The following is a 22,501-nucleotide window of genomic DNA, read 5'->3' as shown; positions in this document are numbered from 1 at the left end:
AAACTTCATGTAAATGTGAAAAAGACATTACTGTATGCGATGACTGTATATTCTGTCTTTCACCACTTTTATTTTTCACACTCACTGCATGAATGAAGGTTTACATTCAGTTCCTGGTAATGACATTCCTATCTTCCCTATGAGTTTACAATTTTCAAGCCAGTTCACGGAAGAGTTTGATGTCCTCTTATCTATAGAGAGAGTACACATTTTATATTTTGCAAAACTGAACATAATTTGACATCTCTTTGTGCATTCAGTCAGCAGTTCTTAGAGTCCTTTAGTGCAATTCTGCATGCAGCTTCTTTAAAATCTTTTAAAACTGCTGCTGAAAGTTCCTCTCAAGAATACTGTTACGTACTTTTGTAGATCAAAGTCCACCGTGTTCAGTATAAACTTCAATAAACATGGAGTAAAGGAGGAGTAAAACCAGATTCAGTAACAGCACTGGGGTTTAGTGGTTGTTGAAATTTTCTTAGCCACAGGATTTAAGATCGTGGTGGATTTGGATAGTGTGGTGAATCAACCCTCTGTCAGAACATACAGATAATTTGGCTAGTCTTGTCTCTCCTTTCCTCCTTTCCCATCCTGTTTGTTGCCTGAATAAATGGCAGAGATCGCCTTTTCATTATCTTCTCTACCGTCTCTGAAGTTGACAGCAGACACCTAAAAACAGTAACGTCCTGCATCACACTGAAATCTTCTACCAGCATCTTCTATAGTTTTCAAATGCCATTCCACTTGCCCATCATGACCCACCCTAGCAAACAGTGTTTTGTTGTTTGGATTATTTTTTCATTTTCCTTACCTTACAATATTAAGTTTAGTAAGAACATTTACCATTTCTTAATTAGTTGCACAACTGCCAGCAGTTGATCCTGGTTAACAGAAGCCATTATTCTCATACAAGTTTAAAGCTTGTATTTTTCCCTTATCTTAACAAGGTTTTAAAAGCTCAAACTGATGAGAAGACTTCACATAATATTTTAATTCTTCTCTATGTTTGATGAAAGCTTACTGCACCTTAGCCATAAAATGGTGAATTACATCCATCTCATTCATTATCATCTGAACTCCTATTTTATGAAAATGTCAAAATGAACTGGGTAGATCAATTCATAAATTACAGAAGAACACGGAAACATAACCCAAATTTTAATCAGAAACTTGGAGTATTTCAAAGTCTAATTGTTCATGTGCTTTTCAAACTGACTTCATTTCCACTGTCATCCTTCTAAAGGCAGAGCTCCTCAAGCCCACATTATTATGCATGCCTGTATCTCCACCTAACATTTCCAGAGTGTTGGCTGGAAACACATCACCATCTCCACATACACTGCAGCCACAAGGGGAAAATAAAACATATCTGCAAAATGTGCAGCAGTTTGCAACAAAAAAAATGTAGAGATAAACTCTGCAAGGGTACAAGTATGTTACGCACCTTGCTTCTAAAGAGAGTTTTAAACGAAATCCACAGTACACCTTTCTCCACTCACATAATTACCATGTTCATCCATTGAAGGCAATTCTTAACATACTATCCTGCAAATAACAGGAGAGACTGAAAATACACTTTCAATATCTGCATAACACAATCTTGTCAGTATCCAGTGAGAACCACAAGAAACTCAAACCTGCACTTGACAGAGCTGTAATGGTATTATTGATAATGCACAAGTAACACTGTGTTATGTGAAAACCATGGCCATCCACTCATAAAAAACAAAACCAAAGTAATAGATTTTTCTAAAATCTGCAAGCTACCTGAACTCATTTTGTTACTGCTTGGGATCAGACAATTAGTTTCACATTGACAGCGCTGCTGAAGTGGCAAGGAATGCAGCACTGTTCCCTTTAAAAGGCAGGGAACCTTAGAAAGCAGCTTATGCCTGATGCAATCAGAACTGCCATTAAGTAAAAACAATAAGCTATACTGAAAGCATGTTACATTAGAAGGAACTATTCCTTCCGAAAACACAAGACCACCTCTGAAAAAGACAAAGCAATAAAACTGGAAAGAATACATAAGCTTTCTCAAAAGCAAATAGAATTGTTTCTATACATGAGAACTTGCTAGTGTTTTTGAAAAAGATTAACAGACAAAACAAAGACTGTATTACAGCTCTATAAAAACCTACATGTCTATATTTCCAAATAATTTTAACAATAATACAGACACATCATGAGAAACTGACTACTAAAAGCCAGTCTTTCAACATTATGACTGACAATGCATGTATTTTGTTCACTATACATTCTCTATTGGACAAAGCCAAGACTATCTCTGAAATCCTTATAGCAGACTTCCATAAGTTGCTTTCTGCATTACATTATAAATTTAACTATGAAAAGTTAATATAAACATGTAATGTGCTTAAAGTCACTGAATTATTTTCCTCTATGGACTAAACATGCTACAAACAACTGCAGTGAACACCACCCCAGTGTTCACCATAGACTGACCACAGCACTCTCCTTCATCCCAAGTCCAGTCATGAGTATGGTGAGGAAGATAATCGAACAAACACTACGATGGGTGGGGGTGGCAGAAATCACACTTCATGATATAAGCAGTAAACATGTACAAAGGAATAACTTGAGAACAAAGCAATTAAGTCAATTTACTCCATTCTGTTACTTACTCCTTGAGCACAAAAAAAAACAAACACCCAAATATTTCCCAGGTCAAGATAGCAAATATTCTACAGATTTTGTGCTGAACAAAAGGAGCTCAATCAGTAAATATTTCTTTACATTGTCCTGTGGTAAGTATATGTATTAAAAGAACTCAGAAGGCTAGTTTGTCTTAAACAATAGAGAGAGAGATTTTTGCAATCACTACTCTTCAGTCAGGCATGACCTCTTCCCAATAAAGCGGGAAGCAGCGCTTGGTGCCACAGCAGCATAGCAAAGTGTTCAGTTTATAAAGCCCAAAAAGAAAGGACAAGTAAAACTGGGCCCAGGAACAGGTCATCATAGAGAGTTGGTGAAAAGAGCAGCAACTTCACCTATCAAACAGAAACAAAGGATGGATTCCAAAACTGATTATTAGGGGGAGGGGGAGGAGGGCACATGCAATGCAAACTCTGTACTCCTAGTAGACACATACAGCAGCTCTAGATACATTATTGCCAGTATGCAATGCTTTATTAAACATTTATGAAATAAAGATGAGATGATTCTCTGAATATTAGGACTTAACTCTCATCATTCAAAAACTATTTATAGAAAATACTGAAGGCCATCATGAATATCTGAATGCTTAAAAAGTTATTTTAAAGGAACACAAAAAATACAATCCACCTAGTAAACACTTCCACAACAATCATCCCCAGGGTCTCTGGATATAACAATATGAGAACCTACACTAGGTAAGCCCAAATGTTAGACTCTTTAGCTTGAGCAGCAATAGCAGACTCAAAACTCTGTGTGTCATCTGGCTACTGTGGAAAGACAAAGACACGCTGTGTCCTGTATGGCTTACATAGAGATTAGGTAATAGAATCAAATCACTTAAATGTATTAACAAAAGTTTGAATCACAGGGAACAAATAGATGTATGTCACCAAAGGAAAGAATTAAAGCACATTACCAGTTAAATCTATCACCAAGAGCTTGTAAAACAGGGTGACTATCAAAACCTGAACATATTTTTTATAGCAGTTACACCCTCTATCCTGCTACAAACCCACTGTTGCTATTGGGAATTGTATACAGAGATCAAGACCATTATAGTGCATTATACAGAAGATGGAGGATGCTACAGAGTTCTAAATTCTCAGAAACAAAGAAGCTGAGCTTTAAAGAACAAAAAATTTGTCCAATTTGTGTTTGAAGGTAAAACACTTTTTTGGCAAGCCTAAGAAGAGAGGAGTTGCCAGTAGGGTTTTGGAATAGATGTATTATCTTCCACCATGACCAGTTCCAGCTGCTTCTGAGTAAAGAAAATACTTAATTAGGCAATTAAAAATAACAGAGCCACAGGCAAGATTTCATCATACCTCTATCATTTAGAGGTTATTTAAACTACAGACTCAGGAAGAAGAGAAACCACCTTTTACGGTTGGTGTATTTTTTCAAGTTTTAGTGGGAGAGTTGGTATTCCCATCATCATTCATAAAATCCTGCTATGCTTTAGTCTCCATTCCTCTGGAAATAAGCTCCATGTGGTAACTGCAATAACTCTGCTCTTTGTCAGTTTTAAGTTTTCATTCTACAATGGCCATCTCTCCTGTTCTTGTATTATCAAAAACTGGGGACAAATCATGGTCCTTTTTACACCAGCTGATGGTGAGTCCCTACAAAATAAATTTGGCATTTTCTCATTCACAGAAGTTTGGTCACTCTTCCAATTACAAGAATATCTCTTATCTGTCATATTATTTCTGACACAGTGAGATCAGAAGTGTAATCCCTTCTGCTTTCAAAATTAGCAAATATATTATTATTTTATCTGTCTGTCTTGGTAGTATTTCAGATCTGTAAAGACAGAAGGAATACCAACAACCTGAGGAGGAAATGGACAGAACAAAATTGGATTCAAAAAGTAAAGGAAAAAACCACTAAGCAGCCTTCTAAGGGTAAATCTCATATGCCCTGCAGCCCTTATTTCAGCAAAAGAATGAATTAATGGGGAAAACCCCAAAAAGTGATATATTCTTTCTCCACATAGTTACACAGATTTTTGTCATCATTAAAGGAATAGTGCACAAGGAAGTGCAGATACAGGTGTAAGTTCACCATAAAGTAGTCAGCTATTATTGTTTAAACAAAAGGAATTCAACAACAAATGCCCATATTTAGACTTCAAAGGGGCATCTTCTGGACAGGAGCACTACAGTGAGTCGCACAGGTACTTTCTACTTCCCTCTACTTCTTTAAACTTACATTTGATAAAGATTTTTCTGGAATGGAAGTCAGTCCATTCTACAGTTCGTTCCTGTTTCCAAGACAGATTACAAAGGCATATTTCAAGCTACATACATAAATTATACTGATAGAAGTACTAAAATTCAAGATCAGAAATTACTGTAAAATGGCAAACCAGCTGACCACTTATTACATGGACATACGGGACCTTCCGATTAAAAACCGGAGACAATGTTTCCATTTTAGGCATTTTTATAAATGTTTACCTACTAACAAAGAAGAGATACACAGCAAGCAATTCTGCAGCATCAGTCCTTGAAAGTGCTGAGTTTTAACACTGCTTTCATGCTTTTGGCCTTGATTTCAAAGAATACCTTTCTTTTGTACATTTATTTTCTATTCAGTCCTGTAAGAAATGTGTTATGAAACACTTAAGTCTAATTAGAACTTGTCAAAATGACAGAACATGCTACTCTTCAGAATGTTCTGGGCTCTTTCTCACACTTGTTTTTTTTCATTTCTCTGCAATTTTGTTGCAGTGCACAAGTATGACTTCTAAAATTCATGTCTCCCTAAAAAATGCTTTCCTGTTACATTTTTCTTTCACTTAAAGAGAGTTACCTGGAATTCATAAAACCCTGTATTCAGAAAAGCAATTAACGTAACTGGTGGACAGATGGGGAAAACTGTATACGTTTTCAAATGACCCCATTAACAGAGTAAAACTATTCTTCTCTGGATTCAGCACACAAGTGAATTAGTCTTGAAAAAGTACTCCCTACAAACAACATGATGAAAACAAACAAACTCAAACAAAAAAAACCCTCAAGACAATCACTGCTTTGTCCAAAAGTTTTAATTGTGCTCCATGCTACAGAACCAGGAAAGTTATATGTGAAGACCTCCACTTCACTCTGCCATACATTTCCTACATACATTGCTGGGGTAACGGGTCTCTCTGAGCTACTGGAACTCATTATTCAGGTAGAAACCTACCACATCCAAAAATTTTCTACTGTGCTTAGGGAATCAACAATTACGGTATTAAATCATCAAGAAACAATCATTTGCACTACAGGATAGGAGCATTTGTTGGAAAAATACAACTGAGAGGTAAAAACAAGGCTCTCACCTTAACTAGAAGCAATTCTTACCAGTTTAGATTGCCTCAGGTAGGAAATCTACCTTCTAAAAGGCAATGCAATCTAGTGCTGCCTATGCTTTGATACAATTCTCAAATGCTCCCTTTCCTTCCACATATCTAGGATAGTTTCTCCTACAGCTTAATGACAAAAGAATGACACAAAAAGGCAGTAGTCCAAGTCTGAACAGGGCATCTCCTCTACCAGGCCCAACCAAACCTCAAAATAACCAGGAATCACCAACTGGTATGACACTGCAGTTTGGTGGGCCACATAAAGACTGGTCTAACACAAATGCATTTTTCAAAATTATAGAGTTCGAGCAACTGCTGTGAAGGCCATCCTCTCGCATGTTACTGATGTGTAACACCATTACAATTTTAACACGTTACACCATGTGTGTGACACAGTATGTCAAACATTAACAGTAACAAAAATAAGTATTATTCATGAGTTACTGTCCTACTTCTGACATTAAAAGTAAGCAGAATCCTGCAGAGAAAAAAAATAAGGCAGCAAAGCATTCTCATGCCTTATTTTCCAGAGACATACAAACCATATAGCAAAACCTAAAGTTCACACAGAACTCAGAAAAAGTTTTGCAGTCTGATAGTAAGGTGTTCTGAAGCTCCAGAGAGAAATCTGCAGGAATTATGCAAATAACAGCCAGATCTATCAAATTCTTCATGCAACACACAAGCCATTAAGCTGAAATAGAGGTGCTAGATGCAGTACAGTGTCCAGCCAACACTAATCATTATTTTATTGTAGGGTTGAACAGTATTATGGGATACATGAAAGACAAGCTTCCTAGAGCATGTGGGCTACTTGTTTCCTGCCTCATGACAAAACCACTCCAACTTCAGCAACTTTGACTTCCAGATCTTTCTTCCCTTAGAAACATCTGCTTATTCTTTAGCAAGATTCTGAACCCCGAAGTGAGAGGAAAAAAAAAAAAAAAAAAAAGCTTTCCAGAAAATCCCAGCAGAACCCCACCCTGCTAAACCGATGCTACATATTCCCAATCAAACTAAAGAGTGAAGTCATGAGTGATCTGCCATCAATTCAGCCAATGAATTTCCTATCTCAGTTTACAATTACCAGATAAACACGAAGAGTTAGCACCCTAAAACAGTCATACACGCCTCCTTTATTCACGTGTGTTTCTGGACTGTACTGTACCTCCTCCCAGCAGATGCTGGGCAAAATGAGAAACACAGAAAAATAACAACTCACAGATATAAATAGCAAGCACTACTCGTATATTTGAATCATAAAGAACATAAGGCTTTGTGTCAAGTGATGGAAGTGTCCAAAGGCATTTCTGTCAGAGCATACTATTTTGTCCTTTTTTCACAGCACGACCAGCACACCACAGCAAGTAACTTATTTCTTTACGCTAAAGGCCTTTCCACCCCTCATCACTCCAATCGCCCCATCCCCTCCTCTAATGCCCTCCCCTGAGCCCATCCCCCCCACCCCCCGCGCCCAAATCCCCTGAGCTTTCCTTCCCACCCACGCCCCTCTTCCCCCCTAAATCCCCTCATCATCCACATCCTCCCCCCACACGTCTCGCACCTCTCTCGGTTTCCCCTCCCCCACGAGCCCAGCCCAGCCTTCCTTCACCTCTTCATCCGCCTCAGACCCCCGCCCTGCCGCCGCCCCTCCCTCACGGCCCTGCCGCAGCCTCCCCGTCCTCAGCGGCCGCCGCCGCTCGCGGCTCGCGCAACCGCCCTGCGCCGCCAAGCGCCAGCGCTCCCCTGACAACCGCAGCGCGCGCCAGGCCCGGCCACTCCCCAGCTCCGCACACACAATGGGCCCCGGTGCAGCCCCCTCCCTGGCCCCCTGCGCCGCACACCGGGGCGGCGCCGGCGCCTCGCGAGGTCTGCAGCAGCTCGATCAGCCTGGCTCCTGCCCCACTCACCATCGCTGCGCTTAATCTCCACGTAGATCCCTATCTGGATCTTGCCGAAGTTGGCCGCTGCCATCGCTTCATGGGGCAGCCGGGAAGGTCGCAGGCGCTGCCGGCCAAGCGCACAGGGATTTGGAACAGCGCGTACAGCGACGGCGGCGATACCGACACTGACCGCGAAGGCTCCAAAAACGCTGGAAGGAGGCAGGACGGGCGGGGCGGACAGGGAAGGGGAGGAGCGGGGAGAGAGAAAAGGCGCCGGCCGGATACAACAGGCGCTGGGAACTGCTGCGCCTGCGCGCGTCGAGCGGCGTCACGACAGGACAGGCTTACGGGGGAGGGAGGGGTAGTGCTGCTGCTGCTACGGTTCTGCTTGCTCCTCCTCCTGCCACGGCGGGCACGGGCGGGTCCGAGCCGGCCTCCCCCGTCACGGGGACGCCTGGTGTCCCCACGTCGCGACCTTTGGAAGCCCCACCTCGCCGTCCCTCTTCGGCTCCACCGAGCCGCAGCTGTTCCTTTTGCAGCCGCCCGTCGAGGCATCTCGGTTGGGCTGACACAAGATGGGCGTCCCCCAGCCCTGGGGCCAGCAGCCCGCGTGAAAGCCCTGCTCTTGGCCGCCTAGCCGCCTCCCCGCTCACCCAGGCCCGTACGGACGAGGAGGCTTGGCCCAGCTGCAGGCCGCGTATGCAATCGTCTACCTATTAGGTCTGTCTTCGACTTGAAGACACAGCTGCCAGTTTGGCACCAGGTGGTGACCGAGCTGTTATGAAGTTTAAACATAATAGCTTTACCTCTTCCGTGTGCCAAGTAGAGAAGCTCAGAAGCATTCTTAGGCTCCTCAACCTGGAAGCGGCCCTTCTGTACAAGGAAGGCCGCATTGGCAACAGTATCCATGCATCTTTGCTTCATTATTACTACATGTCTTTCTGTAGCTGAAATAAAACATAAAAACATGCTTTATGTTTCTTGTTTCCTGTGTGCCCTGTACCTCAGGCAAGCCACTTCAGTAAACATCATCCCTTGGGTTTCACCTCCTACGGCAGTTCTTGACACGATGAAGCCACCACTGGTTTGAAATTATCCTTCCTGCACAGCTTCCTGGTCACCTTGAGCTGCATCACAGTAAATACACTAAACACACAGCATCTTCTTGCCCAGCAAAGCCAATCTATTAAAAATAATCTCCCAATCCATACGTCAATGGGTAATGCTTAATGACAGCTGACACCACACCACCTTCTTAGGGCTACGTCCTCCCACCAAGCCTGTCATGGTCCTTGATATATACTCCCTGCTTCCACAGTCAGTGAAGTGTTGAAATCAGTAAGACACTCATCAAGTTGCAGTCAAGCAATTACAGTTCCTAATTCCTGCAGGCAGGAATGACAGAGAGAAAGAGAGAGAAATGGGAAGAGAAAGAGCAGCCCAGTAAAGAATTATTTTGGGATACTGGTGAATGAAAAGCATGACATGAGCCGGCAATGTATGCACACAGCCCAGAAATGCAATCATATTCTGAGCTACAGCAAAGTAAGTGTGACTGGCCGAAATGATCAGAGAGACCCAACACCTGTCCTGTGAGGACAAACAGAGAGTTAAGTTGTTCAAGATGGAGTAAAGAAAGCTCCAGAGAGAAAACGTCATTGTGGCCTTTCAGTACTTAAAGGAGACTTAAAAGAAAGAGGGAGAGAGACCTTTTTTACCAGTGTGTAGTGACGGGCAAGGAGTAACGGTTTTTGAACTGAAAGTAGGTAGGTTTAGATTAGACACAGAGAAGAAATGAGGGCAATAAGACACTGTAATGTGTTGTCCTGAGAATTTGTGGATGCTTTCTCACTGGAAGTGGTTATGGTTTAACACCAGTCAGCAGCTGAGCCCCACACAGCCACTTGCTCACTTTCACACCATGGTGTAGAAAAGAGAACCAGAATGGTAAAGGTGAGAAAACTCACAGGTTGAGGTAAAGAGAATTTAATAGGTAAAACAAAAGAATGAAAGTTTAACACCTTGAGTGTGTGTGGGAGGAAGTCTTAACTCCCTAATCCTGCTGATAATATTTTTTTCTATGAGAAATTTAGGTCCAAATCGCTTTACATAATCACTTCATGTAAGGTATTGCTTACTATGGTTACGGTGAAATTATGATATTAAAAGTATCAAGACATGTCCAGCAAAACTACTTTAGCTTTTTTGTTTAGTCACTGTCCATGTAATTTAGGCTGCTGACAAACACTGGGATGAAAGGTCTCTTTGAAAAAAAGATCTGATGCAAATAATACAATGAATACCACTTGGATCCTCACAAGTCCATGGGACTGGATGGCATCCATCCTAGGGAGCTGAGAGAGCTGGCAGATGAGCTGGCCAAGCCACTCTCCATCATTGATCAACAGTTCTGGCTCACTGGAGAGGTCCCCGAAGACTGGAAGCTGCCAATGTGATGCCCATCCACAAGAAGGGTCAAAGGGAGGAGCCAGGAAACTACAGACCTGTCGGCCTGACCTCAGTGCCAGGCAAGGTCGTGCAACAGGTCATCTTGAGTGCCATCACAAAGCACCTACAGGATGGCCAAAGGATCAGGCCAAGCCAGTACAGGTTTACTAAGGGCAGGTCCTGCCTCATCAACCTGATCTCCTTTTATGATCAGGTTACCTGCCTGGCGAATGTGGGGAAGGCTGTGGATGTAGTCTACTTGGACTTCAGCAAAGCCTTTGACACTGTCTGCCACAAGAAGCTCCTGGCAAAGCTGGCAGCTGGTGGCTTGGACAGATTCACTCTGATATGGGTCAAAAACTGGTTGGAGGGACAGGCCCAGAGAGTGGTGGTGAATGGTGCCACATCCAGTTGGCAGCTGTCACTAGTGGTGTTCCCTAAGGATCGGTCCTGGCCCCATTCCTGTTCAACATCTTTATTGATGATCTGGATGAGGGCATTGAGTCCAGCATCAGTAAGTTTGCAGATGACACCAAGCTAGGAGCAGGTGTTGATCTGTTGGAAGGTAGGAGCGCCCTGCAGAGGGACCTGGACAGGCTGGATGGGCGGGCAGAGGCCAATGGGATGAGATTTAACAAGGCCATGTGCAGATTTCTGCACTTTGGCCACAGCACCCCCAAGGAGTGCTACAGGCTGGGGACAGAGTGGCTGGAGAGCAGCTGGGCAGAATGGGACCTGGGGGTACTGATAGATAGTAGGCTGAAGATAAGCCAGCAGTGTGCCCAGGTAGCCAAGAGAGCCAATGGCATCCTGGCCTAAATCAGGAACAGTGTGGCCATCAGGACAAGGGAGGTTGTCCTTCCCATGTACTCAACACTGGTCAGGCCACGCCTTGAGTCCTGTGTCCAGTTCTGGGCCCCTCAATTCAAGAGAGATGTTGAGGTGCTGGAACGTGTCCAGAAGAGGGCGACGAAGCTGGTGAGAGGCCTGGAACACAAACCCTATGAGGAGAGGCAGAGGGAGCTGGGGTCGTTTAGCCTGGAGAAGAGGAGGCTCAGGAGTGACCTCACTGCTGTCTACAACTACCTGAAGGGAGGCTGTAGCCAGGTGGGGGTTGGTCTCTTCTCCCAGGCAACCAGCAACAGAACAAGGGGACACAATCTCAAATTGTGCCGGGGGAGGTCTAGGCTGGATGTTAGGAGGAAGTTCTTGCCAGAGAGAGTGATTGGCATTGGAATGGGCTGCCCAGGGAGGTGGTGGTGTTGCCATCCCTGAGGGTGTTCAAGAAAAGGCTGGATGAGGCACTTAGTGCCATGGTCTAGTTGACTGGATATGGCTGGGTGATAGGTTGGACTGGATGATCTTGGAGGTCTCTTCCAACCTGGTTGATTCTATGAACTATGAATTAACATTATGATATTTTTTATCTACAGATTTTTTTCTAACCCAAAATGCAACAGATATTTTAGACTTATATAAGAATTAAGCAGGGCCTAACTTTGAAATAAAAGAAGAAAAGAGGTTTCTTATACTTGCTATAATTCCACAGTGTTTCAACAACCTCAACATTTTATATTGTTCTTTTTACACAAAGTCTATTGCATAGACATGTTTTACAGTTGACTTTTGTTTTGGAGAAGTACCCTTGACAGACTTGAATAGCCATTGCTTGGTCTCTGTTTATTGCCAACTATATTGAACATTTTGGAATCATAGAATCAACCAGGTTGGAAGAAACCTCCAAGATCATCCAGTCCAATCCATCCTGCAGCCCTAGCCAGTCAACTAAACCATGGCACTAAGTGCCTCATCCAGGCTTTTCTTGAACACCTCCAGGGACGGTGACTCCACCACCTCCCTGGGCAGCCCATTCCAATGGGAAATCACTTTCTCTGGGAAGAACTTTCTCCTAACATCCAGCCTATACCTCCTCTGGCACAACTTGACACTGTGTCCCCTTGTTCTGTTGGTGGTTGCCTGGGAGAAGAGACCACCCCCCACCTGGCTGCAACCTCCCTTCAGGTAGTTGTAGACAGCAATGAGGCAATAGTTGTATGATATATAAAGATAATGACATCCAGATTCTACGATTAGATGCAGAGTATTTGAAAAGCATCTTACTGGAAATGTCTAAGTAAAAATGATAAATCAAATTTTATACTCTTTGCTCTGTCTATTCTATAAGGGTTAAAATGAATTTTTTTTAGAGATGAATTACATATAATTTTCCTGAAAATTGTTTGAGTCCTGTCATTGCGGAAATAGATGATTACTTTTACACAGAAATCAACCCACTGGAAAAAACTTATGTCTTGGAAACATGTACAAGTGTAAATATTTACAAAATCTGGTGCTACTCTAAATTAAACTAGAACTTCAATGCGTAAGATCGGGAGTTAATCAGCTTTGGCCTTAGTACAGCAAATCATTTAAGACTGCTCTAAAATTTAATACATACTTGAAGTTGACTCATAAAAATAAGACCCAAATTTGTTATTTTGTTGGATGGTCTGCAACAACTGAAATTTTTGTTATCGTTGTAAAGCGCACATGGAAGCTCCCATAAAGCAAGTCATCAATGGCCAGAAAATCACTTCTATGTGCCTGGAAAATGAAAAACAGTAGTAGTTAATAAATTTACATATTTTTAAAATATGGCACATCAGTACAGAAAGTTTGCCTATGAAAGTAAAGATGTCTAATGATGAGGGCAGAGTGATTTTTCAAAAAAATGTTTATTTTGTTTTGAAGAAAAAGCATCATGGAAGAAGCGAGGGTTATTGGGAGTAGCCAATATGGATTTACCAAGGGAAGATATGGCTTGACTAACCTGATAGCCTTCTATACCATAACCAAATGGACTGAGAAAGGAAGAGCTGTGGATGTCATCTACTTTGACTTCAAAAAGGCTTTTGGTATTGTCTCCCACAACGTCCTCATAGAAAAGCTCAGGAGATGTGGCACAAACAGCTGGTCTGTGAGGGTGGATTGAAAAGTGTCTCCCCAACAGAGTTCAGAGAGTTGTCATCAGTGGCACAGAGTAAAGTTGGAGGCCTGTAGCCAGTGCTGTTCCCCAGGGATCAGTACTGGGTCTAGTTTTGTTTAATATCTTTATCAACAACCTGGATAAGGGCATTGAGTGTACCCTCAGCAAATTTGATGATGATACAGAACTGGGGGAGGTGGTGGCTGACACCCATTAGGCTGCACTGCAATGCAACGTGATCTGGACAGACTGGAGAGCTGGGTGAAGGCAAACTTTATGAAGTTCAATAAGGACAAGTGCAGGGCCCTCCATCTGGGGAGGAATAACAACAGGCATCAGTTGGGGGCTGCCCTGCTGGAAAGCAGCTCTGTGGAGAAAGACCTTGGTGGACAACAAGTTCTGCATGGACCAGCAATGTGGCCAAGAGAGCCAAAGACATCATGGGATGCATCAGGAAAAGTGTGTCCAGGAGGGCTAGGAAGGTTTTTCTCTCCCTCTGCTCTGCTTTGGTGAGACCACACCTGGAATAGAGTGTCCAGTTTTAGGCTGCCCAGTTCAAGAGAGTCAGGGCCCTGCTGGAAAGAGTCTAGTGGAAAACCATGAGGATGGGTTAATGGCTTGCCCAGTGAGGTGGTGGAGTCGCTGTCCCTGGAGGTGTTAAAGAAAAGACTGGATGAGGCACTTAGTGCCATAGTCTGTTTGGTTGGATAGGGCTGGGTGATAGGTTGGACTGGATGATCTTGGAGGTCTCTTCCAACCTGGTTGATTCTGTGATTGGGGGACTTGAGAATCTCCCCTGCAAAAAGAGGGAGGTTGGACTTGGAAGTCCCTTCCAACCTCTAAGGTTCTTTGATTCTGTGATCTGAAACTGTATTCTGGAGTACCAGGTCTTTCATTCCTAGTATTCTAAATATATGTCTCATTTCACAGTTTCAGTTGTAAGTACATGTTCAATCCCAGGTCATGTCTATCTTTTATGCTGTTGACCATACAGAGAAGCAATACAATTACTGAAGCTTGGTATTCATTTCAAGACTCTGGCTGCTTTTGCATTAGTAAGACATAAAAAATAGTGGAAAATTATCATGGACTAGTTATGTTTCAGCTGTTAACAGATTTTTTTTTCAGTTTTCATTAAACATTAGCATCTTCTTGCATTTCACACATTCACATAAATTCCACACATTCACTAAAGTCCTTAATTCACTATTTTTGTATGTCAAAGTCAAGTTCTGGATATCAGTCTATCTACTTGATAACGTGAAAGTCATTGACTATTAAACGTTTAAACTGTTTCACAGCACTAATGAACAAACATGATTAATCATAGTGTATGTTTATAATCACGGTGAAAGAAATGTTTTAATTTTTAAAGCTCAACTAAGAACATACTTGTCTAGTTTTGTGAATGCAGTGGGTATTAAACATGTATGCAGGACAGTCAATATCCAGGTGAAAGGAACACGTGGTTGCCTGTGAATAAAAGAATAAAAAACAAACCAAAATGAAACATCACAAACAAAAACCCCCAAAGCAATTGTATGTAGAAATGATCTTAAAAAGAAGCCACTGTAATACTCTAGCTTCATACATAATCATGAGTAACTGTTTTACAAAAAAAACCAACCAAACAAAAAAAAACCCAACCCAAACAAACCAAACCTCTGAAAAATTAATAATAGATTCATTGTTCCACTTAAGAATCAGTAAATATGCAGGAAGTGCAAAAGTAGTAGATGCCAGTTGCCCACTTAGACTGATAGACCCTTCAGTACCTTGTCAAAGCAGTAGCAGCTGTGACGTCTCACAGATCTCTTCCTGCTCATTTTCCCTTTTAAGCATTTCTTCATCTTTATTGTATCTCTGTTTAAAACTATCCACGGCTGTACACAGCACTTCACGAGTAACAGCACTGAAATTGTCCCAGGGGAGATTTATGTTGGAGATGAGGAAAAATATATGGTAAGGATGGCCAGCCATTAGAACAGGCTGCCCAGGGAGGTAGATTGGTTAGGGCTGGGTGATAGGTTGGACTGGATGATCTTGGAGGTCTCTTCCAACCTGGTTGATTCTATGATTCTATGATTCTATGATTCTATGATTCTAGTGGAGTCACCATTGCTCGAGGTGTTCAAGGTATATGTGAACATAGCACTTTGGGACATGGTTTAATGGCCATGGTGGTACTGGGTCAGAGGTTGGACTCAGTGATGTTAAAGGACTCTTCCAACCAAAATAATTACATGATTCTAAACAGTAGTATCGAAAAGCACCAAAATTATGAGAACTGCCTTACATAGAGAGATAAAATATTTTAATGTATTTCCCATTACTTAATATAAACATCCAGTTTTTATGCAACTACCTCTGAATAATAAATTATTTTCATATTCATAACTGCTTAGCTGCTTTATCTGAGAGTCAAAATGCTTTAAACAAGGCACTCAAATCTTCACAAGTAACCTTTTGTTTTCCATAAATGCATTCTAGATTCCACTGCATTAAATGTCCACAAATTCTGCTGGTTAACTGGAACCAGTAAATGAGGACTCACTGGAAGTAATACTTGTTTTGAGATTATAATTAACTAATTATATTTTAGAAAAAAAAAACACAGATGCATAGCTTTTCTGATTTAAACAACTGCCTAAGCATAATAGGTTTCTCTGTATTAGAGAATGCAGGCACCGAAACTGTTGCTGTCATATGTCCACCTTAATAAAGTCATCAGTGAGCTGCCAACGTTCACGCCACCATGAGGATTGGAAATGTGGAGTTGTTCTTCAGCAGTGTTTTGCTAGTAAAATAAATTTAAGCAAAAAAAAAAAAATTCTCTGTTGGTCAGCAGTGCCATCCCACAGAACTCTGATAACTCAAAATACGGCTTTTGTTTGTATGCTCACTGAGAACACCAGGTTTTCTAAAAGCCTCTCATCTCTGTGAGCAGGGCTAAAGAAATCCATTTGTGTGTTTTTGCAATTCTATCTACTTCTTCCATTACTTTATTACCATGCAGCTTCTCAGTGTAATTCTAGATCTTGTTTTATGCAAGTCCTTCTAGCAGTGTGCATAATACTGACATAGGGTGCATGAGGCCAGAGAGAGCAAGAAAATGTGAGGCTCACTGACTTCTACTGTTGTGAAGAATGTAACTCCACATATAGCAGTTTTGAAACACTTTTGCTGGCATAGATGTTAGACAAAAATTGCAGGAAAGTAGATGTTCAGCAAATTTGTCTCTAAAACAAGTGTGGGTATACTAATAAAACTATTCCACTTACTGCTTTATCTTTTCAGAATGAGCTGCCCTCCCAAAGAACTTTTGCATGCAGGAAAGTGGAGTGTTGCTAGTTAAACAATTAAAAAGTGAAGAAGAGTGTGAATGTATTCCCATCTGTTCAAAGCAGAACACATTCAAAGTATGCTAGGGAAAAACACACTTCCCTCTCTTACTGTGCCTTTTACTCCAGCTCTGCATTCGTAGCCTTGGAGACAACATCTTTTGCTCTTCCCTGTATTCACAGCTACTTGTGCACATCGGTTGGCTTAGTCATAACACATAGCTAAGGTTAAAATGACAGTTCAGAAAAACTGCACTAGTTCTAAAGTCAGAAAATTACCGAAGTGGTGACGAATAACAAAGCTGGATGTGCTTATTGCAGCAGTGTGGTCATTACGGCTCTGCCACATAAATTACATATTCTCTTATTCATTCCATATGCTGCTGCTGACTGTCAGGCCCAAGGCAGCTATGTATCTAGGGTCACATTTCATTTTACTTTCCAATTAATTGCATGAAACACGTGCAAACTACTTCAGAAATAAACATGAGCAAAAGCAGAACCTTGATCTCTGTCCAAGCCACTTGCTGTCTACAGCTTCTGGAGGGATAACTGAACTATGAATCAACATTAAGCATTGTTACAAAGAGAAAAATGTTTTGTCAGGCATCACTAGCTATGCTGACTTGTTAAACAAAAAAATGCTGTCTACAACTACCTGAGGGGAGGTTGTAGCCAGGAGGAGATTGCTCTCTTCTCTCAGGCGGCCAGCACCAGAACAAGAGGACACAGCCTCAAGCTACACCAGGGGAAATTTAGGCTTGAGGTGAGGAGAAAGTTCTTCACTGAGAGAGTCATTGGACACTGGAATGGGCTGCCCGGGGAGGTGGTGGAGTCGCCGTCCCTGGGGCACTTTAAGGCAAGGTTGGACGTGGCACTTGGTGCCATGGTCTAGCCTTGAGCTCTGTGGTAAAGGGTTGGACTTGATGATCTGTGAGGTCTCTTCCAACCCTGATGATACTATGATACTGTGATACTATGATACTATGATACAGGTGATCCAAGAGCCATTATACTGTGGATATTTATATTTAGTCTTTATCTTCACCTTCCTTCCTTCCTTCCTTCCTTCCTTCCTTCCTTCCTTCCTTCCTTCCTTCCTTCCTTCCTTCCTTCCTTCCTTCCTTCCTTCCTTCCTTCCTTCCTTCCTTATCTCCCTTCTCCAGATCTTTAGGGGAAATCTCAGAGGGTTTATTTTAAAATAGAGTTATGGTTGGGCTATTCAAATGAGTAATAAATACATGTTTGCAATGTCCTTTTGCTATCCAGTCTAACTTTTCTGTCAGAAGTTGTACCTTGTGTCATACTACCTATGAAAATAACTTTACCACAAATACACCTGCCTTACAGCTTAATCTAATAATTTCATCCTGTCTGTGACCACCAGTAAGGCTTCTGCAGCAAGTTATGTAGATCTAATCTGCCTTGTAAAAATTGAATGGTGTCTGTACTTAGAATCAGCCAGGTTGGAAGAGACCTCCAAGATCATCCAGTCTAACCTAGCACCCAGCCCTAGCCAGTCATCTAGACCATGGCACTAAGTGCCTCATCCAGTCTTTTCTTGAACACCTCCAGGGATGGTGCCTCCACCATCTCCCTGGGCAGCCCATTCCAATGCCAATCACTCTCTCTGGCAAGAACTTCCTCCTAACATCCAGCCTATACTTTCCCCGGCACAACTTGAGACTGTGTCCCCTTGTTCTGTTGGTGGTTGCCTGGGAGAAGAGGTCAACCCCCACCTGGCTACAATGTCCCTTCAGGTAGTTGTAGACAGCAATGAGGTCACCCCTGAGCCTCCTCTTCTCCAGGCTAAACAACCCCAGCTCCCTCAGAAACTCCCTCTCCTCATAGGATTTGTGTTCCAGGCCCCTCACCAGCTTCGTCGCCCTCTTCTGGACACATTCCAGTACCTCAACATCTCTCTTGAATCGAGGGGCCCAGAACTGGACACAGGACTCAAGGTGTGGCCTGACCAGTGCTGAGTACAGGGGAAGAATAACCTCCCTTGACCTACTGGCCACACTGATCCTGATGCAGGCCAGGATGCCATTGGCTCTCTTGGCCACCTGGGCACACTGCTGGCTCCTCTTCAGCCTACTATCTACCTGTACCCCCAGGTCCCTTTCTGCCTGACTGCTTTCCAGCCACTCTGTCCCCAGCCTATAGCGCTGCTTGGGGTTGTTGTGGCCAAAGTGTAGGACCCTGCACTTGGCCTCATTAAATCTCATCCCATTGGCCTCTGCCTGTGTAGGTCCCTCTGCAGGGCCCTCCTACTCTCCAACAGATCAACACCTGCTCCTAGTTTGGCGTCATCTTCAAATTTACTGATGCTGGACTCAATCCCCTCATCTAGATCACCAATAAAGATATTGAATAGGACTGGGCCCAGCACTGATCCTTGGGCAACACCACTAGTGACAGCTGCCAACTGGATGTGGCACCATTCACCACCACTCTCTGGGCCTGTCGCTCCAACCAGTTTTTTACCCATATCAGAGTGAATCTGTCCAAGCCACCAGCTGCCAGCTTTGCCAGGAGCTTGTTGTGGCAGAGAGTGTCAAAGGCTTTGCTGAAGTCCAGGTAGACTACATCCACAGCCTGCCCCACATTCACCAGGCAGGTAACCTGATCATAAAAGGAGATCAGGTTGGTGAGGCAGGACCTGTCCTTCCTAAACCCATACTGGCTGGGCCTGATCCCTTGTTCTCTAGTTTTATGTATATTTCTGCATATGGATCAGCAAAACTTGATAGTCATATCTGATGCATTTTTCATCTTAATACATGATGTTTTAGCATATTTTTATGTTGAAATTTAAGTTGATATAGGCAACTTCTATTGCAATCAGTCGTTAAAACCATACTGTTCTTCCTCACCATACTACAAGAGAGATTTGCTACAGTGAGATGCATTTTTGTTCCCTGTGTTTTTTCATGCAACAAGTTTGCATTAGAGATAGTAAAAGTTGTTTTAAAAAATACCCAACAAATTAATTACTACTCATTAGAATTATTTAATTAAAATGCAATAGCTGTCTAGTAAGTTGATTAAAATAAATGTTTGCTTCTGCTTGACAGATTCCTAGGAAAAACTAATACACTTGCAATCAGATTTGTGCATATTTTCATCTTTGTTAATGTCAGAGAACCAAAAAAACCCCAAACCATCACAAAAACATCAACAACAACCAGCGCAACAAACAAAGTAACAACAAAAAAAGTTGAAATACTCTGTCAAGTTTTATGCCCATGAAAATCTGACTGCATTTCTTGTCCCTCATCTTGGAAATTAGAAATTCTATAAGCAGACTATTTTGATTAGTCATACATTTGACAAACTAAGCTGCTTACATTTATCATAATTACATTAAAAAATATTATAGCAAAGTCTGTGTATATTTAGGGAGCTCTTCTGAGTTGTAAGCACAGCAAACCTAATGTTTTGTCTTTAAAGTAGAAAAAAAATCCCAGATGTTGTAATTGCTTATTGTAATAACCAGAAGAAAATTTATTAATGTCCTGTCTTCTGTTGTAAGCTAGTCTGTTTGTTATTTTTTAATATAATGCATAAAGGGGTATGGTTGGTTTTCCCCCCCTCCCCTGGTTTTCAGGAGTGTTAAAACTTATAAAGTTGAATAACCCTACTCTTCCAGTCCCTTGGCAAATGCCTATCCACTTCCTACATTGGCAAATCAATGAGAAGGAAATACTTTAACTGTAAGAAATTACTGCAGTAACTTGTCTGTCAGTGTAGATGTTAACTTCAGTGGAGCTGAACTACTTTTAAAGTTAATTTTAAATCAAGAACTCCTTTACATTTAACAAATGGGAAAATAATATACTGAAAGAACCCAGTCTTTCTACAGTAGGTAGCATGGATAAACACTAACCTATTTATAAGGAAAAGTTAAAAAAAAAGAGGTATTGGAATGGAGCCTGTGGCACAGACACCCATCAAGGTCAAAATACCAGGGGAGCAAAATTGCCCTTTAGTGTGAAGGGGGTCTGGCAGGCATCAGTGCTTGGGCAAGCACTTCTGCTTAGAGGTGGCAAGAGCTCTGTATATCTCTGAGGCTGCAAGCACCAAAGCTGTGATACTAAGGTACAGACGTAAGTGCCTTCAAAGAAGACGTGGTGAATGGGTGAAAGGCGTGGTGACACCTGAGTGAAAGGCATGGCTACAATCAGAGACAACCACTATGTCTAAGGAGAGGAGTCATTTTGAAACAATGGCATGCCTCAATTCGCTGTGAATCTAGTGTACTAGTCTTTCACCTGAATGTTCATAATCTCCATTCCTTGAGATATCCAAGATGAGGCCTTACAGTGTTCTGGTCAACCTGATGTAGTTGAGCTAGATCACCACACGGGAGTTGGACTAGATGACCTTTAGACATCCTTTCCAACATGGGTTATTCTACAATACTTTAATTCAAATGTTTCCAAGCTTGCTGAATGAAGGAAGAAACTAAAATAGAGTATTTTGGATCCAGCTACTGGAATATATTTAAATATATTTAAACTTCCTACACTTGTACCAAGTAGTACGCACTTAGTGAAAGAATTTGAGGAGAAAACTGCTTTTTATCTTTAGCTCTGAATGTAGGAAGGCATTATTTTAATGTTGTTCTCTTCATAAACTCAAGGAAATATATTAATCTTAGTTTCTAGTCACTAGACTTCTGAATCTATATTTGCAGAGTACTGTAGAGTGATATCTGAGTCCCATATCTTTCCCTAAGGAAGATAGTTGTTTTTCTCTGGCAAAGGTGTAATATAAAGGTGTCATGCTGCTGCAGAAGCAGCAGCCGATGCAAGCTGAATGTGCCCCTTAAGAGTACTGTGGGGTACAATATGGGAAAACACTCTTGCTGTTTAAGAAAAGTTTAAGCATAGTTAAGCACTAGATCAGATTATACAGGGTGTTTGGCATAACTCTCTGGGGAAAGTGATTAAAAAAGAGATTAAGTGTCTCTTAGAGATTATTTACCCTCTCTCTGAGCAGGTGGATGGGCTAGCTGACCTCTTTCATACCCTTGAGTGGTGGTTTGGGTGTACCCCGCCCCCCCACACTTTAGAAGCACCCCACTAGACTCAGCTGGCTCTGGGAATATAAATGAAGCTATTTATTTACATCTAGCACAATACACAAGCAGATATTTACAACATATACAGAAATATACAAAAATATAAAAGGTAAAAGTAATACAGAAATACAACTCCCCTCCCAGAAACCTGAGTCCCCAGGAGGGGCTCTCAACCACCCCTGCACCTTCCCCCTGCCCCTCTCAACCTTACCCCAGTCCTAAGAAAGAATAGAGGTTCAGCCAAGAGGTTAAGAAGCAAAGGTGAGTGGAAGGTGAAGTTAGGGAGATGCAGCTCAGCCAGAGCCCAGCCAGAGAGTGAAGACAAAATGGCGAGAGAGTTATCTAACGTTTACATTCTTCTTCAGCAAGGCTCTGAGGGAAGGAGACATCACCATTGTTTTCCTTTTCACAGCCTGTGGTCTAGTTTTTCTTACCAAAACATTCTACCCTGCTTCAAACTAGCTGCATTACATCTCTATTATATTTATGACACATCTTTTTTCTCCTGGTTAAACTCTTTCTCCCACCTGGATTAACAGATTACAACAGATGGCTGTTGTAATTTTAACAAAGAGTTTGATACTGTGTTCAACCACCCCCGTTGTGGTTTACCTGATAACTTGGGTATGCCTCTCCTAAGGCATCTGAAGAAAGAATCCCTGCCTTTCAATATGTTGGCAGAAGATGTGGAGGCTTTTTTTCTGGATAATTGTATACAGAAACACTGAAGTG

General features: G+C 42.0%; 1 protein-coding gene across 5 annotated transcripts in view; it reads right to left on the bottom strand.

The window, feature by feature from the left end:
- KIF2A (kinesin family member 2A) overlaps positions 1-8,019 on the bottom strand; it is a 57,779-nt gene extending 49,760 nt beyond the window's left edge. For 4 of the 5 annotated variants that reach the window (XM_064140687.1, XM_064140688.1, XM_064140691.1 and 1 more), the window contains exon 1: positions 7,936-8,019. In XM_064140687.1, the coding sequence (XP_063996757.1) occupies positions 7,936-7,999 (64 nt within the window). In that variant the 5' untranslated portion in view covers positions 8,000-8,019. Of the gene's footprint in view, positions 1-7,637; positions 7,673-7,935 lie in introns of those variants that run through there. The other variant, XM_064140689.1, reaches the window with a different exon arrangement.
- Positions 8,020-22,501: the final 14,482 nt, after the last annotated feature.

The sequence above is a fragment of the Pogoniulus pusillus genome, chromosome Z, assembly GCF_015220805.1.
Source record: "Pogoniulus pusillus isolate bPogPus1 chromosome Z, bPogPus1.pri, whole genome shotgun sequence".
NCBI lineage: Eukaryota > Metazoa > Chordata > Aves > Piciformes > Lybiidae > Pogoniulus > Pogoniulus pusillus.
This window is presented reverse-complemented; position numbering and strand designations above follow the sequence as displayed.